Below are 16,810 nucleotides of genomic sequence, written 5' to 3'. Positions count from 1 at the left end.
GCCGACCTCTAGTGGCCGATCTTCAAAACTGCAATTGAGTAATAATTGTTCTTTTAAAGACAAAGAAGACAGCTAATCAAATCAATTTATTGAACAAATGAACAGAACAATCATTATTGACAACACCTGAACTACCGAGGAGACACTGTCCTGCCAACACGGATAAATAAATAAGTACAATTTCCACGTACAAAGATGCTCTTTACACCAGTGGACAGCAGACTACTTGCTAAGGCAATGGGACTTTTCTGAAAACCTTCTCACTATGGCAACAACTCAGTCTTGTTTGTTGAATGCTGTATATGCTGCCATGCTGAAATGAAACATGCGAATACCTGACAAAGGAGTAATCGCGGATGTATCTATCGCGGATGTATCTAAGGCCAACAAGAATGTCATTAGTATTGCAGCATTTGGTCCTTTTGATAAGAGCAACATTTACACCTAAAACTGGTAACAAAACCACATTATGCAAAGCTCCAGCTGCATGGATCCTTGCTGCTAATGAGGCGAGGAATCAACCAGGGTGTCATTATTAGTAATGCATGCATATTTAGAGTTTTCTATTCAACACGTCTCTTTTAGATGAAAATTCACAAATTATATTTAAAATTACTCAGGAGCTCATCAGCGCGGTTCTCTGAACACGAGTTTGGTCCGTACACATGTGACACCAGCACCGCCAGTGCACTGCTGTCGTTCATGCCTGCGGGGGTGAAGGGGAGGGGGATGATCACTTTATACTGAGAGGAAGTTGTTACGAGATCCTTGTGGAGTCATGGCCACAATTTGAATTCAAGCACGGCGTCAGACTTGACAGCTTCTGGAGGGAGAGTGCAGGCAGCTCTGCAGGTTACAGCACGGCGGCGACCGCGAACACGCTGACCACGCAGTACATGGTCCGGTTCTCCCACCTGACGGTGGAGCTGCCTGAAACAACAGTTGGAGGAATCAAACCAAATATGACCTCAAACGCATCACATTTATAAGATAAATCAATCAAACAAAACAATGACAGGACATTTGTGAAGACAGTGTTTATATACACAACATATACATGATTTGGTTAAAAATGTATGACTATAGAGGGAATGCGCATGACGTCACAGATGCAACTTCACAGCAGGTTACAACCACTGAGTGGCAGAAAGACTGAGTGGCAGCGTAGACTTTCAGTTTGAGCAACTGGAAAACATCTAAAATGGGAAAGAGCTGTTGTGCGATCGACTGGACTCATAGATTTAGCAAGAAATCGGAGTTATCGTTTTACAGACTGCTGAAAAATAAGCTTAAGTGAGACAAATGGATCGCTGCAATTCGCAGAAACTGGATTCCAGGCACCGAAACGTGGATTTGCAGCTCCCATTTTGTATCAGGTAATGTTGGATTTTTGGGTAACTAAAGTTAAACAGTCAAATCATAAAGTTCGGTGTCCTCGTCACTTTAATTTCACCAACAAATCCTGCCTTGAAGTCGGACCAAGCGTCAAGACTTTTGTCTGCCTTCAAGCTTTGCTTCGTGTATTTCCCCGGCGTAGAAATTAAGTACATATAAATATCAGGAAACTCAATTCATAGCCAAATATTAATGTCCATGGACCACTGATTCTTGGGGTAACTGTACGGGTCTCTGTCAAGTCCAACTGCCTTTAATTTAAGCCGATAATCGGCTGTTATCTCGTCTTCTCCACTAGTTGCAGCCATTTTTGCCACTCAGTGCGAGTAAGGGGAATGGTCCAGTGGGAATGTGAGGTTAATGCATACCCTCTATACCAGAGATCTGCCAAGCAGAAGAAGTTTAAACAACCTATTACTGTTCAATATGAAACTGTAAACAGATGACAGTTTGAGCTGAGCTGCTTTCTGAGTGAAACTGAAGTTATCTCCTACCGTCAGTGGCCGTGTCCCAGTAGCAGGAGTTGGCCGTGTGGAGACCTGCGCCGCTCTTCTGCATGATCGTACAGTTCACTGCAACACAACACAGGTCAGTTTTAGCACATTAACGTCACACACCATCACCACGTGTCTGGTAACTAATTCACCTATGTATTTGAATGGCCGTCCTTGTTTCACCAGGTGAGTCAGCGACTGCTCGACTATACTGGCCGTCCACTGGTTCACTTTATTCTGGTTATAATCTGTCCCACCGATGATGCCTTCCACACACTGGCACAAAACAATAAAGAGGCAATCAACATGGATTACAAAAAAAATATTAAAAAAAATAAAAATGCTTACAGATGCTGCTAAAACTCACCTCTTTCACCAAGACACTCGTCTCATCAGAATTGAAGATGACCTACAGGATTTTAAATTTTAAAGTTAAGTTAAAGTTTTAGTATGTAGAAACAAACACGCATCCACATACATACATAGTCTAGAGTGGACTAATACTTCTTATTTCAAAAGTTGCCATGTTTAGATAAGATAAAATAAGATAATGTTTTATTTTCGCCCTCAGTGGGGAAACTCACTTTGTTTAACTAACTTGTTTAAGAGTTTAACTAAGCAAGTTAAGACTGTGGCTGGTGTTAAAAAGGTGGAGCATTAAGATATCATCAACGTTTTCAACGTAAATATTGCTCTTTTAAATCCAATAACAACATAGTACAATATTTTAAACATCAAACTACCCTGTGGCAGACAATGATAAAATAAGAAAAATACTGACAATAAATAGACGACTACATTACAATTTACGTGACCCCACGGCTATATATAATTTTGAATAATGGCAGCTTATTTATATATACTTTGTTATCTTAAATTTGCCTGTGCAGTTTTATTTATATATTATTTTAAAGGTTTTAATGTCAAATTAAGATTAAAAATTAAAAATGTTCACAATTTCAAAAGAAGGTTCACCAAGTAAAATCCACATCTGCAACACAGTTTATCAATTTCTTGTAGTCCAAACAAGTATTGATCTGTTAAAGACGATAAGCGTTGTTATTGGAGTTTATATCGATTACAAATCAATCATCAATAATGCTCATATCTCTGCCTCTTTCTGTTGTTTATTTATTTCTTTATTTTTACTGCTACTTTTTTATGTTTTTAAACGTGTTCTGCTGTTTTTATTGTTTTATGTGTTGTGTACGACGACCTTGAGTTGCCAAAAAAGCCTTTAAATAAAATGTATTATTATTATTATCATATTATTATTATAATTATATTATTATAATAATAATAATATTATTATAATTATATAATAATAATAATAATATTTTTATAATAATAATTATAATTATTATAATATAATTATATATCATTATATTATAATAATAATATATATAATAATATAATATTATTATTATTATTATTATTGTTATTATCGTGACTGAACGTTTAGTGAACATTTTAACACAAAAACAAACCATCTATGAAACTGAGTCACTAGAAGAGGCTATTGTTGGCCTCACAGATCGTAAAAAATATTTATATTATCATAATTATAATGAAATAATGACTTTGATAGATGAATGCTAAGCTAAAGGCTACACCTACTCAGATTAAAGCTCTGGTCCTTCTCTAAACACAAACTAACAGGAATGAGCCTTACATCGTCTCCAGAGTTGTACTCCTCCATCGTTTCTGCAGCAGAAAACAAACCTGTTGTGTTTTTATTTGACTGTAGTGGCCGGTTTGTTTCTGCTGTTATTGTTTCTGTTCCGGAGTCAACGAGCGCAGGAATCCCGTCCCTGCTGTCGCTGCGGTGGAACAGCGCCGCCTCTGTCGCCCCCGCGTGGCCGCGATTAGGCATTACACCCGGTGACGTGGATGTTTCTAATTCTGTTGACTAAAAAAAACAACGAAATAGACCACGTAACCACCACCTAGTGGTGGGGAGGATGACCCGCATCAACAAGTTGAATTTACAAAACGCTTTAAGAAAAAAAGAAAACAAACTCCAACTCCAAAAGTGAGCAAATCTTCATGGTCAACCTCATTGACATATACACAGTACTCGAGTTGTAAAAAAAAATCAGGGGGGATGGTGGATTTTATCATATGGGGACGGATAATTTGTGCTGATTACAAATATTATAATATATTACAAATAATAGCACTGACCAAAACACCTGCAGAAATACTGCAGGAATGACATAGCAGCAGTTAAATGCAGCCTTTTGTAAGCTTTAAATATCCACTGGGCTTACATCAAATACATCAAAACACAACAATAAAAAACAGTTTTCTGAACTTATCAATATGACTCTGTCCTTCACAGGATAAGTAAAATGGATCACTGCAAAAACTCAAAATCTTAACTAGAATATTTGTCTTATTTCTAGTTAAAATGTCTCATTTTAGTAAAACAAATCTCATTACACTTAAAACAAGACTCATCACTGGAAAAAACAGCAATTTTCACCTGTTTCAAGTAGATTTTCACTTGAAATAAGTAGAAAAATCTGCCAGTGGAACAAGATTTTTTTTTTGCTTGTAATAAGAAGATAAATCTTGTCCCACTGGCAGATTTTCCTACTTATTTCAAGTGAAAATTTACTTGAAACAGGTGAAAATTGTCAAATAAGTTATTTTTCTTGTGTTATTTTTCTGGTGATGATAATACTACATTCATTGATGAAATGACATAAGGGATGGCAGTTTTACAGGGGGAATGATTCTGACCGTTTTTATTTCAGGGGGGGATGCCATCCCCCCTAATCCCCCCTCAACTCGAGTACTGCATATACATGCATTTACAGCCTGGTTCAAAAAAAAAAGTTTTCATCTTCATAGTTCACATTCATGGCAATTGTAAAGGAGTGATTGTTTTTTTTTTGTTATTTTTGTCTATGTACCATATCAGGTAAAATTATAAGCAACAGATGACTGTATAAATAGGTATGTGGACTTTTATTTGTTGGACAGCACAGCCAATGACTAGGTCTTATTAACTTCTGAGCTTTTGAAAAAGGTCTAACAGAGCACAATCATCTACATTTTAAAGACAATGTGTTTTGCTGTGTTGTGGTGTACCTTACCTCTGTGACTAGCTGCACGTTGGTCTGGAAGGACCAAATTAAGTTGAGAGCCAGCAGGTTCTGCATACCCAGTGTTGGCTAAATGCAGTGGTCATTTCTCATTTTGCCACCGAAACAACATTAAAAATAGGAGATCTTGTTGAAAATATTCGCCTAAAGCTCTGCAGTGGCTCTGGCATATATATAAATATATATATTACATTTTTCTTTTTTACCTCTTTCTGTTATGCAACATTTTATTGAAGCCAAACACTTTGACTTCTGATCTGATTTTGCTCCAAATTGTTCAGTCGTCTGTTCATGTACAAACATTCGCTCCTTGGAATTGTTGTATCCAAAATCAATGTCTAGTTTATTACCGTACACTTGAAATATGACATGTTGAATGTGATTCTAGCCTTTTGATTCAGTATCGTTAAGCACTGAAGCGTGCAGAGCCTCCTTGAGATAAATACTGCTCTATTTACTCTTCTCCTTCTTCCTTTGTTGTTGGAAAATACATGAAACCTTCCTATGACATAAAACTGATATACTGATAGTTTGCTTTTTTTTAAATTGAATTAAAATGGAAGAATCAATTAAATTAGTGGAATTAAAGCAGCAAATGTTCAATATACAAAGTAAATAATCTATATTTATCTTTTATATTTTTTAAATGTACTTATAAAGAACACATTAGAAAAAAACAACATAAACTACAAAAAATAGTGATGCATTTATCTGTTAGTCGTTCCCCTTTCATTAGACTCTCTTATTCACACATTTGTGTTCTTTCTAATGATGCTGTTTTTAAATAGAAAAAGAAAAATATGTGACATAATTGGTGTTTAAACATTTATGTGTCAGTTGCGCTGTACTAGTATTATGAATTATCCTTATTTCTCTTTTATCACACCAAGAAACTTATTTCCATGAACTCTTTCATCTTCAACATCAACATAAATCAATTTGTGAGTGCTCCAATTAAGGAAATGAAACATTAGCATGTAAAATATTATAGAGTTAATTTGATTTGCTGCACTTTTAGACATACAAGAAAATAAAATATTCCCTAAAATGGGATGAAAACTTTATTTTTTTTCCTCACAATTTTTTAGATGGAAAAAATGATTTGTCATACTCAATTTTTTCATTCTGTGTAAGTTTCTTGTTTAAGTTAATCTGTGATATTATTTATTTAGGTTTGCTTGCTTACATGTTTGTTTACTCACTCCTTTATTAGTTAAAGGCAGGATAAGAGATTTCTGGATGGCATCATGTCAGGAACTAGGGCTGTGTCTGAAGCTTAACTTAGCTTTATTTGACACTAGGGGTGTAACAATATATCGTGCCACGAATTTTTGCGATACAAAAAGGTCACGATACGTGCCGTGGAGGTGACAAACTGTAGCGCGAGATTGGGTTATTAATATTAATCTCTTGTGTTTACTAGTAACGCGCATCATATTGGTGCAGCGGGATCACGTGATGACCGCGCCTCGACCCGCGGATGAAAATCGTACACCGCTCAGAAGAAACTAGTACCGTTTTGCGGTCCTGATCACGGGACACTTGCAGGGTTTTGAGCTCCGAACTTTTACTTATAAGGTGAGCATGAATCAATCTTTATGATGTAAAGATTGTGTCGTCCCCAAAGGTGGGACCGGGATGAAATGGGGTTCACCTTACGGCCTCAGGCTGAAGCTCTTAGCTCTGTCATAAGCTAAATAACAGTCATGTTGCATTTTGAGTTTGGGACTTTTCATAGTTTATTTATTAACTTTTATTTATTTATTTAATTTTAGTTGTTAAATGTGTGGAAAAGAAAAAAGTCAAGTCATACATGAGAGAAACTATTCAGTTTGTGGCAAAATATTTGTACTTGTATGAAACTGAAGATGCATAATGCAAACCTGACATTTACTTTTAGTTCAGTTTGTGGAAAATGGTTGGCCTGGCTTTCTCTTTAAAACTTAAACAGTTATAAAGCATTACTAACTGTAACAATAGGGCAAACGCACAGCATTGTTTTGTATTTTGTGTCTTTCAAATAAAAGACATTTTTCCCAGTCATATGTTCCTCATTCAAGGTTGTTAAAAAAATACTGCTATAATATCGTATCGTTATCGTGACCTCAATATCGTGTATCGTACCGTATTAGTGAGATTAGTGTATCGTTACACCCCTATTTGACACACACATACACACACATGTACCTTAGCTTCTTAGGGATAATCAGGATGTCTCAACATGTTGCTGGCAGCCTCCCCCAGAAACAGCCTCCCCCCAGAAACAGCCTCCCCCCAGAAACAGCCTCCCCCAGAAACAGCCTCCCCCCAAAAACAGCCTCCCCAGAAACAGCCTCCCCCAGAAACAGCCTCCCCCCCAGAAACAGCCTCCCCCAGAAACAGCCTCCCCAAGAAACAGCCTCCCCCAGAAACAGCCTCCCCCAGAAACAGCCTCCCCCCCAGAAACAGCCTCCCCAGAAACAGCCTCCCCCCCAGAAACAGCCTCCCCCCCAGAAACAGCCTCCCCCAGAAACAGCCTCCCCTCAAAAAACAGCCTCCCCCAGAAACAGCCTCCCCCAGAAACAGCCTCCCCCAGAAACAGCCTCCCCTCAAAAAACAGCCTCCCCCAGAAACAGCCTCCCCCAGAAACAGCCTCCCCCAGAAACAGCCTCCCCTCAAAAAACAGCCTCCCATCAGAAACAGCCTCCCCCCAGAATGTACAGACTCACATCCGACACTTTAAAAACCCCTTATTGTACATTTCTGTCTATATTGTTCATTTCTGTTTATACATTTTATCTGTCATCTGCCATCCTACGTCACTTTTTGTAAAGATTCATATCCGGCACTTTTTAATCCTCATATTGTACATTTCTGTTTATTTCTGTTTATACATTTTACTTTATTCTATCTCTTATTTTATCTCCATATATTTGTTTGCTTTTATATTTTTATTTTTATTTCTATTTTTATTTTTACTGTATTGCACCAATCACCACAACAAATTCCTTGTGTGTGTTAACAAACTTGGCAATAAACCCCCTTTCTGATTCTGATTCTGATTCTGATTCTGAAACAGCCTCCCCCAGAAACAGCCTCCCATCAGAAACAGCCTCCCCCCAGCTGAGCTGCAGCTCCAGCAGCCTCACAAACAGCCTCCCAGAGGAAGTCAGCAGGGAAATCCATAATACATTATGTAGACTCTCTCCTGTGACAACAGGGAGTTTCCCTGATCCTGGAGGAGCTCTGCGCTGCAGACACCGTCCGTCTGGGTCGGACTGGAGCATCAGTCAATCAGCTCATTAAATATGCCAAATCAAAAAAAGAAGAAAGAAAAGGAAAAAAATAAATAATAATAATAATAAAAATACAGCATTGTGTGAATAAGCAGTAAGCACACACACACACACGCACACACACGCACACCACGCCCCCTCCTGCCGGGAACACCCTGCCTGCCCGTGGATGCTGCTGCTCAGACGGTGCTGAGGCGCACCGACGCACGCAGGCGCGCTCCCGGCCCCTGGACCCGGACCCGGTGGGCTCTGCGCCCCGTGGCCGAGCCGGCACGTCCCCGCCAGGTAAGACGCCGCTCCGCGGGCTCCAAACCCCCGGCTTGGTCCCGGTTCAGACCCGATTCCGACCCGTTTCCGACCCGCACGACCAGCCGGAGACCCGCCGTGCGTGCGCTCCTCAGCTCCGCGGAGCTGCGTGTTTTCCCTGGGACCATCCAAAGTTAGGGACGCGTGGACAGGTGCAATGCAGCAAAAAGCTGCCTTTCCTTTCCTCCCGTCGCCTCCGCAGGTTCCCCCGAAGCTTCACCTGCACGTTTATGGGATGTTCTGTTGATAATATCATGCTGCACTATAATTAACTTCTTCCACACCGAATAAAAGCCGAAAGGGTTTTTAGGGGAGCAGGCAGTTTGTGGTGTTGGACCAAATCAGCAGCTGGGTTTAAACAAGCCCAGACAAGAAGTGACTAGTTTAAATCTGTCTTTATTTTTATTTTTAATGCCGACCTTTATCCGTGGATTCACCGGGGTATCCCGGGGCTCCTCGGGGATGACTGGTGTTTTCTGGAAAGGTGTGAGATGCAGACGTGTATAGTCCAGGGATGCTGCCTAATGTCTGCAGGGTTGTGTGACACCATGTTCAGGCTCATCTGGCTGCTCTGATACAGAAACAAGCTGACCTCATTCAAGTGGAGCCGGTTTCCTGCTTCACATATGGAAAAGAATTAAAGGGTCGGGGTGGATTTGAAGCTTTTCTCAGGCGGTTCTGGTTGGTGCCATCAATCTGTGGCTTCATAGAGGAGTTGTTGGTTAAATGCATGTATGTATATGTGTATATGTATGTATCCAATGCACTCAGGGTTCAAGGACCAAATGGTTGCAGGATAAAGCTTGTTTTCTCAATTATTTATTTCTTTTACAACCACAACAGCAGAAACATTAATTTTAAAGGCTCATATTTTCATGCATATTGTAGTTTATTATTCTCTTTTTTATGTTTTAGTGACGTTTTCACTCTGGAGTCCAAAGTTGTTGACTATTACGTCATTATGTTGTATTTATTGTAGTTATTGAGCATTGAGGGATTATCGGTGCTAACAGGGATTCAGCTTTCTTTCCTAAATGACTTGTAGACCTGCAGTGACTTCTTACTCATTTACATTTACAACATTTACATGGCTTGATCTGTGCGACTGTAAATCTTTCTTTCTTTCATGTATGACATTTTAGTTGTTTTTTTATTTATAAAGCCTTATAAATGTATTTATTAGGTCTTACAGCTTGAAAACAAGAACTATTTGCATGTTTTCTGATGGAGCTTACGCTGCAATTTCATCCATGAAGAAACAATCCCCAGTGCGGTGTCAGATATCTTGCAGCACCGTGATTTGTCATCGCGCCGCTCTCCTAAATTGGTTCATTTGGCTTCTGTGAGCAATAGATGGGGTATCTGCTGGGGCTGTTTCATCATAGTCACGAGAACACCTCCCTGATGATAACCACGGCTTTGCACAGCGCTCAGGCTGGAGGCGAGGCGGGGAACGAATGGATGAATAAAACAGAGGAGAAGCCCGCAGACGCAGGGAATCCCTGATCTCTCATCCAGCAGAGCAGAAAGAAACCCTGGGGGTGGGGGGGGGGGTAATCACACAGCATTAGAGGTCTGCAGCTCTAGGATGTGGTGTGTGAGGGTGTGCAAGCATCCAAATGCATGTAATGGCAGGCGTTTTCAGCTTGTTGTGTCAGGCTGATGCAGCTTCCTGCAAAACACAACCTCTGGATCTGCATTTTAAGTCCAGACTCATTTACCAGCAGAGCCTGATGTGTTCGGTGTTTGAGTAGCTGCAGGAAAAGTTTCATTCCCATGAAAAGAAATACTCCTAAAATCCCCATCCGGACCGAAAATAGTTGTTTTCGTTGCACATCCGAAGTTTGCTGCAGGCTCAGAGGCGTCTATCTGGAAGCTGAAACAGCTGACAAGGGAAGTTTGGAGAAGTTTTTTATGGATGAGGAAGCGCTCAGATTTACTCCTGATTTTATTCCTCAGTTTTATAGCCTACTGGGTCATCTTTTATAAACTGTGCCAATAAAACATACAAATAAAACACTAAATCAGACATGTACAATCAGTGAAAGGACCTGAGTGGTGTAGAATATGATATAAAAAGAGCCTTATGGACTGTAAAAAGTTTAAAATGAGAGAAGACGTTGCAATTATATAACAGATGGTGTCTGAGAGTCTGTGTCAGCAGGGTCTGGGAGCTCACTTATCAGTCCTGTTGCTGTAGGGGAGAAACTGCTTTTGTGACGCATACTTCTGGTCTTTAGTGGGACGGATCGGCCACAATCTTTTTTTCTTTTCCTGCCTCGAGGTCCCGGTCCAACAGATTGAAGCTTCTCTGCAGAGTGAACGGTCCCTCGTCCTTGATGGTGGCAGCAGCATGACATCTGAGTCACAGTTGGGCAGGGTGACGCGGTGGGGAAGTGCACCATCAGTTTAGCGTCATCAGCTGTTGTCGGAGGAACTTCTGAGCTTTAGTGATGCTCAGCTCCCGTGTGAAGTCAGTGACTACGTTTACATGCAGTCAAAATTCGGGTTATTGCTAATATTCTGGTTACTGAAACATTTGGAATATTCCGTTTACATGCGTGAGCAAACAGGGTTATCCCTGTGTACATGGTAATTAATCATTTGGGATTCCCCGATCAAACCAGCGACGCGCGGAGAACGTGATTACGCAATTACCATTATTTCCGCTTCTTCTTCCTGTATCCAAATTCAAAACAAATGCTGCTTCGCGCAAATTTTCGCTCACCTTCTTGTAAATCTCGCTATCCCCGTACTTTCTACCGTCTACAAATGCCAAAATGTTCATATCCTTCATTACATTTATGAAGTGATTAGTCTCCTCCTCACTCCAAAAGTGTGGCGTGGTCTTGCGTTTCTCCATGTTTATAAGTACTTTGTGGACTCAAAAGACCAGGATTCCTTGCGAACAGAGCATGTGCAGAAAACAAATTCATGTTCCGTTTGATGGGGATATCCCATTAGGTGTTTACATGACCGAATATTCAGGTTAGAAAAGGAGTAACCCAAGGGTCATATTCGGGTTTTTAAAAACCGGAATATGAGCAAATTCGGGTTATTATTGGTGTTTACATGGCCGTGCAAATTCGGATTATTGCCAATATTCGGGTTTTAAAAGGGTTATTGACTGCATTGACGCAGTCACTGATGCACTGATGCAGCTGTGGGTGGAGTTTGGTAGTGGGAGAGCTCCCGGGATCGAATCCAGGATGGTCCAAATGCTCGGGAACGCACACCCGCAGCCATCTCGTCTCCGTTGGCAAACACCAGCGGGTCCAGGAAAGGGTCAGAGATTGACTTCGGGAAGGTCAAGGTGACAGGTCTGTCATCGTTCAGTCCTGTGGTCCAAGACTTCTCAGGGATGGGGATGACAGTGGAAGTTTTGGAGACAAACAGTCCGAATTGTCACAGTTTTGTCAGTTCCTGTTTTATTTTGAAACCCGTGTCTTTGTGTTTCAGTTCTGTCTTGACTTCCCTGGTTCCCATCTGCCCTGATTGTCCGCATCTGTGTCCCGCCTTGTCTTTCCCTTGTTCCCTGCTGGTCCGTACTGTTTCCACCCTCCGTGTGTCCTGTTCAGGTTTTTGCTCTTGTCTTTTGATTAACCCTGCTCAGCAGCGCTTTTGGTATGCTTTTGATAATAAATCACCCTTTTTGGAACTCCTGCCCTCCTGCATTTGGGTCCTAACAAACCAACTCCTAACAGAACGGACCAGCCGGGAGCAAGGGAAAGACAAGACCTTCGGTGCATCCGAAATGCCGTACTAAACAGTATATACTAAAAAGTATACTTAAAATTGGCACACTTTTGAGTAGATATTAGTAGTGTGCATTAATTCGGACGTACTATTAAAGGAGCATGAGGCAGGATTGAGGCAGGATTTATGAAAAAAAATCGTATACGTTTTAAGTTTTCTAGTAATAATGTCAGGTGAAGCGACCAAACCAAAAAGAATGAGCCCTCTAGCTTAACTGTCCGTTGCCTTGAACAGGCTGTGTGCTGCAAAATGTGCTGCAATTCCGGGCTGGAATTTCCCGCGCTGTCCTGCGGATGTGACGTCACATGACGCTGCATGTGCGTTCTCCCCGTTCTCCCGTGCCGGCTTCACTGTTGGCTGCAGTACCCCCGGCGGCCGTCATGGTGAAGGGTGGCGCTAGAGAGTCTCATTTCTTAAAAGGAGCCTCATGCTCCTTTAATGAAGTTACCGGTGCTGTGCCTTGTGCGTAAATGCGCACAGCCTCTTAACATTTGACATTTCATTAGCTTATGTCTATGTTACATGTGAAATACTAGAGAAGTACAAATACGTGAAAGTTGAGGCTGTTGTGCTCTCTGCAGTTTTCATTATGGACCAATCTGTGTGCTGAAGTATGGAGAACACTGGAAACAGCTCCGCTCACTTACTCCGACAAGGGAAAATTGCACTCAGCTGCAAAACTTTATGGGCGTGTTTGCGCCGGCATATCATTAGAGCAAAATCTTTTGTGAATAGGACCTTAAAGCGGGGCAAATTGCGGGCGCAAATGCGGCGCAATTCACAGCGCTATTTGCGGGCACAATCTATTCTTTGTGGATTTGGCCCTTGGTTTGCTTTTGATAATAAATCACCCTTTTTGGAACTCCTGCCCTCCTGCATCTGGGTCCTAACAAACCAACTCCTGACAGTACGGACCAGCCGGGAGCAAGGGAAAGACAAGACCAGAGATACACAGAAGGGTTGACGAGACACAGGTAGAGACAATCAGGGCAGATGGAAACAAGAGAAGTCAAGACAAAACTGAAACACAAAGACAGGGGTTTCAAAATAAAACAGGAACTAAATAACAAAACTGTGGCACGAATGGGGTTCTGATGCTTATATGTCTTGTAAATGTTTCCTTGATTTTTGGAGACGGTTGTCGTAGCCGAGGTGGTTGAGGAGTGAACTATAAGACGTGAGCAGTGGCCAGTGCCGTCTTGTTTAACCCCACAGCTGGAAGGAAAACACAAGAGATGCGCTTTTACAAAGAACAGAGAATGATAAGAAATAAGTTGTAGATGTCTACTTGGTCAGGACTGGAGAATAGGAGCTGTCAGAACTGAGCTTTCTAAGGTTTCCCCCTGAGGGAAGGATAACCGGTGATCACAAAGAGAATCTGTGCAAGACGTCATCGTCTCCAACGGCTTTCAGTCCACGGCTGCATTCATGAACTGAAACAGGGTCCGCGGCACAAAAAAACCCCATCTATTTTAGAGGGTCGAACTCACTGGAGCTGCGTGGCTGCAAGGCTTAATTGTCATAAAGGTTTTATGTCTCCAAATGAAAACGGAATCATTTGGACGCAGCCTGAGACAGCTGGTGTCGCTCTGCAGATTCACAGTAGACATCCACATCCAGAGGGCTTAAGTCTGATTTCTCTTTTTTAGCACGTCTTAAAACACATAAACATATGTCTATTCAGCATGTTAGCAGAGTAAAAATCTTGATTTGTTTTATCACAATGGGACTTGAAGTGAATCTGTTGTCATTGTTGCCATCATCAACCATACGCTCAGCTGGGGAGGAGTTACTGACATGCTCTATCTTTAAAACACAAACGTTTTTTTTATTTATTTATTTCGTGCATGGTAGTGCATAGTTTGACAATATTACAGTAGTACATTTGTACACTTCAATCTACACACCCATGACCGAAAAGGAGCAGGATGAAGACAAGTCTTATTTTACCTGCCCCTTATTCAATACCAAAACAAAAAGAACAGTCAATGTAACCAATATTTACACTAAAATATACACTTAAATAGAAACCAACCACATCTATCAATAGTACTGTTTAAGTCCCAGCCTATTCATGATCATATAACTTAAATATTTTATCTTTATACATTTTTTTGAACCTACCGGTAAGTAAATTTGTACATTCCTTTAAATCATTCTGTAGAGAGTTCCACAGTTTTACTCCCACAACCATAACGATATACACATCTGCTTGAGAGTGGTCCTTACATACTGATGTTTGAAATTATATTACCTTCTTTAATCTATAACTTCTGGATTCGAAAAAACAAACAACTGCTGTAGATTACTTGGTAATACTTTTCTTTTTGCCCTATGCATAACTAATAATGTCTGTAACTCAACTATTTCTTTAAATTTAATAAGTCCTGAATTAATAAATAATCTGTTGGTGTGTTCTCTGTAATTTGCTTTATGAATGATCCTCACCGCTCTTTTCTGCTGGATAAACAATGGATGTACATTGCTAGTATATGTGTTGCCCCAGACATCCACACAGTAATTGAGATAAGATAAAATCAGTGAACAATATAAGATTTGCAATGCCTTATATGTAACGTTATCTTATATGCTGCATGATTCCATTCAGATTGGTTCTGCTGATCTGAGCCTCTGAGCCGGAGCTCATCAGTGCTGCAGCAGATCTCTAGAGTGCAGTGTTTGGTGGGGTTCCCCTGCATCCCACTCACTCATGCTGCACTCATCCACAGCTCCACCACGCCTGCTGCATGCACAAAGCCCCGCTCAGCCTCACATATATTCTGCTGTCGTTCAAATCTAAGCAGCAGTGAAGCAACCAGAGGCCCACCGATCCACAGGTGGAAGGTGGAAGAGGAACCTTTAAGAGCAGAAATGTAATTGAGTAATAGATCGAAGGGGGGGGGTGTCTCTGCGGCATTCTCCAGAGGCTTGGAGCAGATGCTGAACTGGACCTTTGAACGCTGAGATGGATGGTAAGCAGTACTCGAGTTGTAAAAAAAAATCAGGGGGGATGGTGGATTTTATCATATGGGGACAGATAATTTGTGCTGATTACAAATAATATGATATATTACAAATAATAGCACTGACCAAAACACCTGCAGAAATAGTGCAGGAATGACATAGCAGCAGTTAAATGCAGCCTTCTGTAAGCTTTAAATATCCACTGGGCTAACATCAAATACATCAAAACACAACAATAAAAACAGTTTTCTGAACTTATCAATATGACTCTGTCCTTCACAGGATAAGTAAAATAGATCACTGCAAAAACTCAAAATCTTAACAAGAATATTTATATTATTTCTAGTGAAAATGTCTAATTTTAGTAAAAAAAATCTCATTACACTTAAAACAAGACTCATCACTGGAAATTGCTTGTAATAAGAAGATAAATCTTGTCCCACTGGCAGATTTTTCTACTTATTTCAAGTGAAAATTTACTTGAAACAGGTGAGAATTGTCAAATAAGTTATTTTTCTGGTGTTATTTTTCTGGTAATTACTCTAAATGTTGAAATAGCAGTAAAACCACATTCATTGATGAAATGACATAAGGGATGGAAAGGGGGGGATGGCAGTTTTACAGGGGGGATGATTTTGACTGTTTTTATTTCAGGGGGGATGCCATCCTCCCTCATCCCCCCTCAACTCCAGTACTGATGATAAGACACTGAGACACGTTCAGAAATACCAACCGGTTTATTGAAAAATAAGTGCTAACGTTGGCATTGCGCTGCATCCTGCATCGTGACCGGGATGTGGAAAAGTCAACACAATTCAACGCTGCTCTGTTTAATCAAAGTATTTGAAAAGATTAAAACGAGCCGTACGGACATCAATCGACGTGAGAAAACTAACCGTGTAATTATAAGACGATAAGCACTGAAAATACGGAGCCCGATGTGTGTGTGGTGATGTTTTTGTGGGTAAAAACAAACTCAGATTGGGTCGTCGAGCAGCTATTTTAGGGAGCGTTATTTGACATTCAGCTTGAAAACGTTTAAATGAAAGTCCGATGGAACAAACAGCGGTGGCCTTTTACTCTCGACCTTTAAGGGAACCTGTAAGTGGAGGCCGCTGTTGACATGACCAGAGCAACGCTGGAAGAAATATTACAGTTTACAGAAAAACTGGGACTAAACGTGTTCTGCGCTCAAATGTTTTCATTAACTTAGTTTATTCAATTACTACAATCGTTGCAAAAATGTCAAACAGAAGAGAAAGTACTATCGTTGGAGGCTAAGGCAGTTTACGAAAAACATCTATTTGATTCAAGATAAGAGATAAAACCTGCTTCTGCTGCTATGAAATGGTTCAGTTATTTTAACAAGGAGACACAATAAACATCTTAATCGGGTAGTCGTTCGTGTTTTTGATGCCAGAATTGGCTAAATATTTGTATAAACAGTTATAAAAAAGCAGCTTCTAGTCGTCACACAGCAGAGACGGCGAGTGAGTGATTGTACTGAACT

The 16,810-nt window shown here is 40.6% G+C and overlaps 2 protein-coding genes across 4 annotated transcripts in view; one reads left to right on the top strand and one right to left on the bottom strand.

Moving 5' to 3' along the window:
• Nucleotides 1-67: 67 nt before the first annotated feature.
• On the bottom strand, nucleotides 68-3,674 carry LOC133446397 (dynein light chain Tctex-type 3-like). The gene is made up of 5 exons (XM_061724420.1): nucleotides 3,562-3,674; nucleotides 2,257-2,298; nucleotides 2,042-2,165; nucleotides 1,890-1,967; nucleotides 68-930 (listed from the first exon to the last, which is right to left on the bottom strand). Exons 1-5 carry the CDS (start codon nucleotides 3,586-3,588, stop codon nucleotides 854-856), a joined length of 348 nt encoding a protein of 115 aa, XP_061580404.1. The 5' UTR covers nucleotides 3,589-3,674; the 3' UTR covers nucleotides 68-853.
• Nucleotides 3,675-8,463: 4,789 nt separating this feature from the next.
• Nucleotides 8,464-16,810, top strand: part of sytl5 (synaptotagmin-like 5) — a 76,010-nt gene continuing 67,663 nt past the window's right edge. For all 3 annotated transcript variants that reach the window (XM_061723336.1, XM_061723337.1, XM_061723334.1), the window contains exon 1: nucleotides 8,464-8,559. The gene's annotated coding sequence lies outside the window, so the exon portion shown is untranslated. The remainder of the gene's footprint in view (nucleotides 8,560-16,810) is intronic.

The sequence above is a fragment of the Cololabis saira genome, chromosome 6 (assembly GCF_033807715.1).
Source record: "Cololabis saira isolate AMF1-May2022 chromosome 6, fColSai1.1, whole genome shotgun sequence".
Classification (NCBI taxonomy): domain Eukaryota; kingdom Metazoa; phylum Chordata; class Actinopteri; order Beloniformes; family Belonidae; genus Cololabis; species Cololabis saira.
Note: the sequence above shows the minus strand (reverse complement) of the source record. Positions and strands in the feature narration are given on the sequence as shown.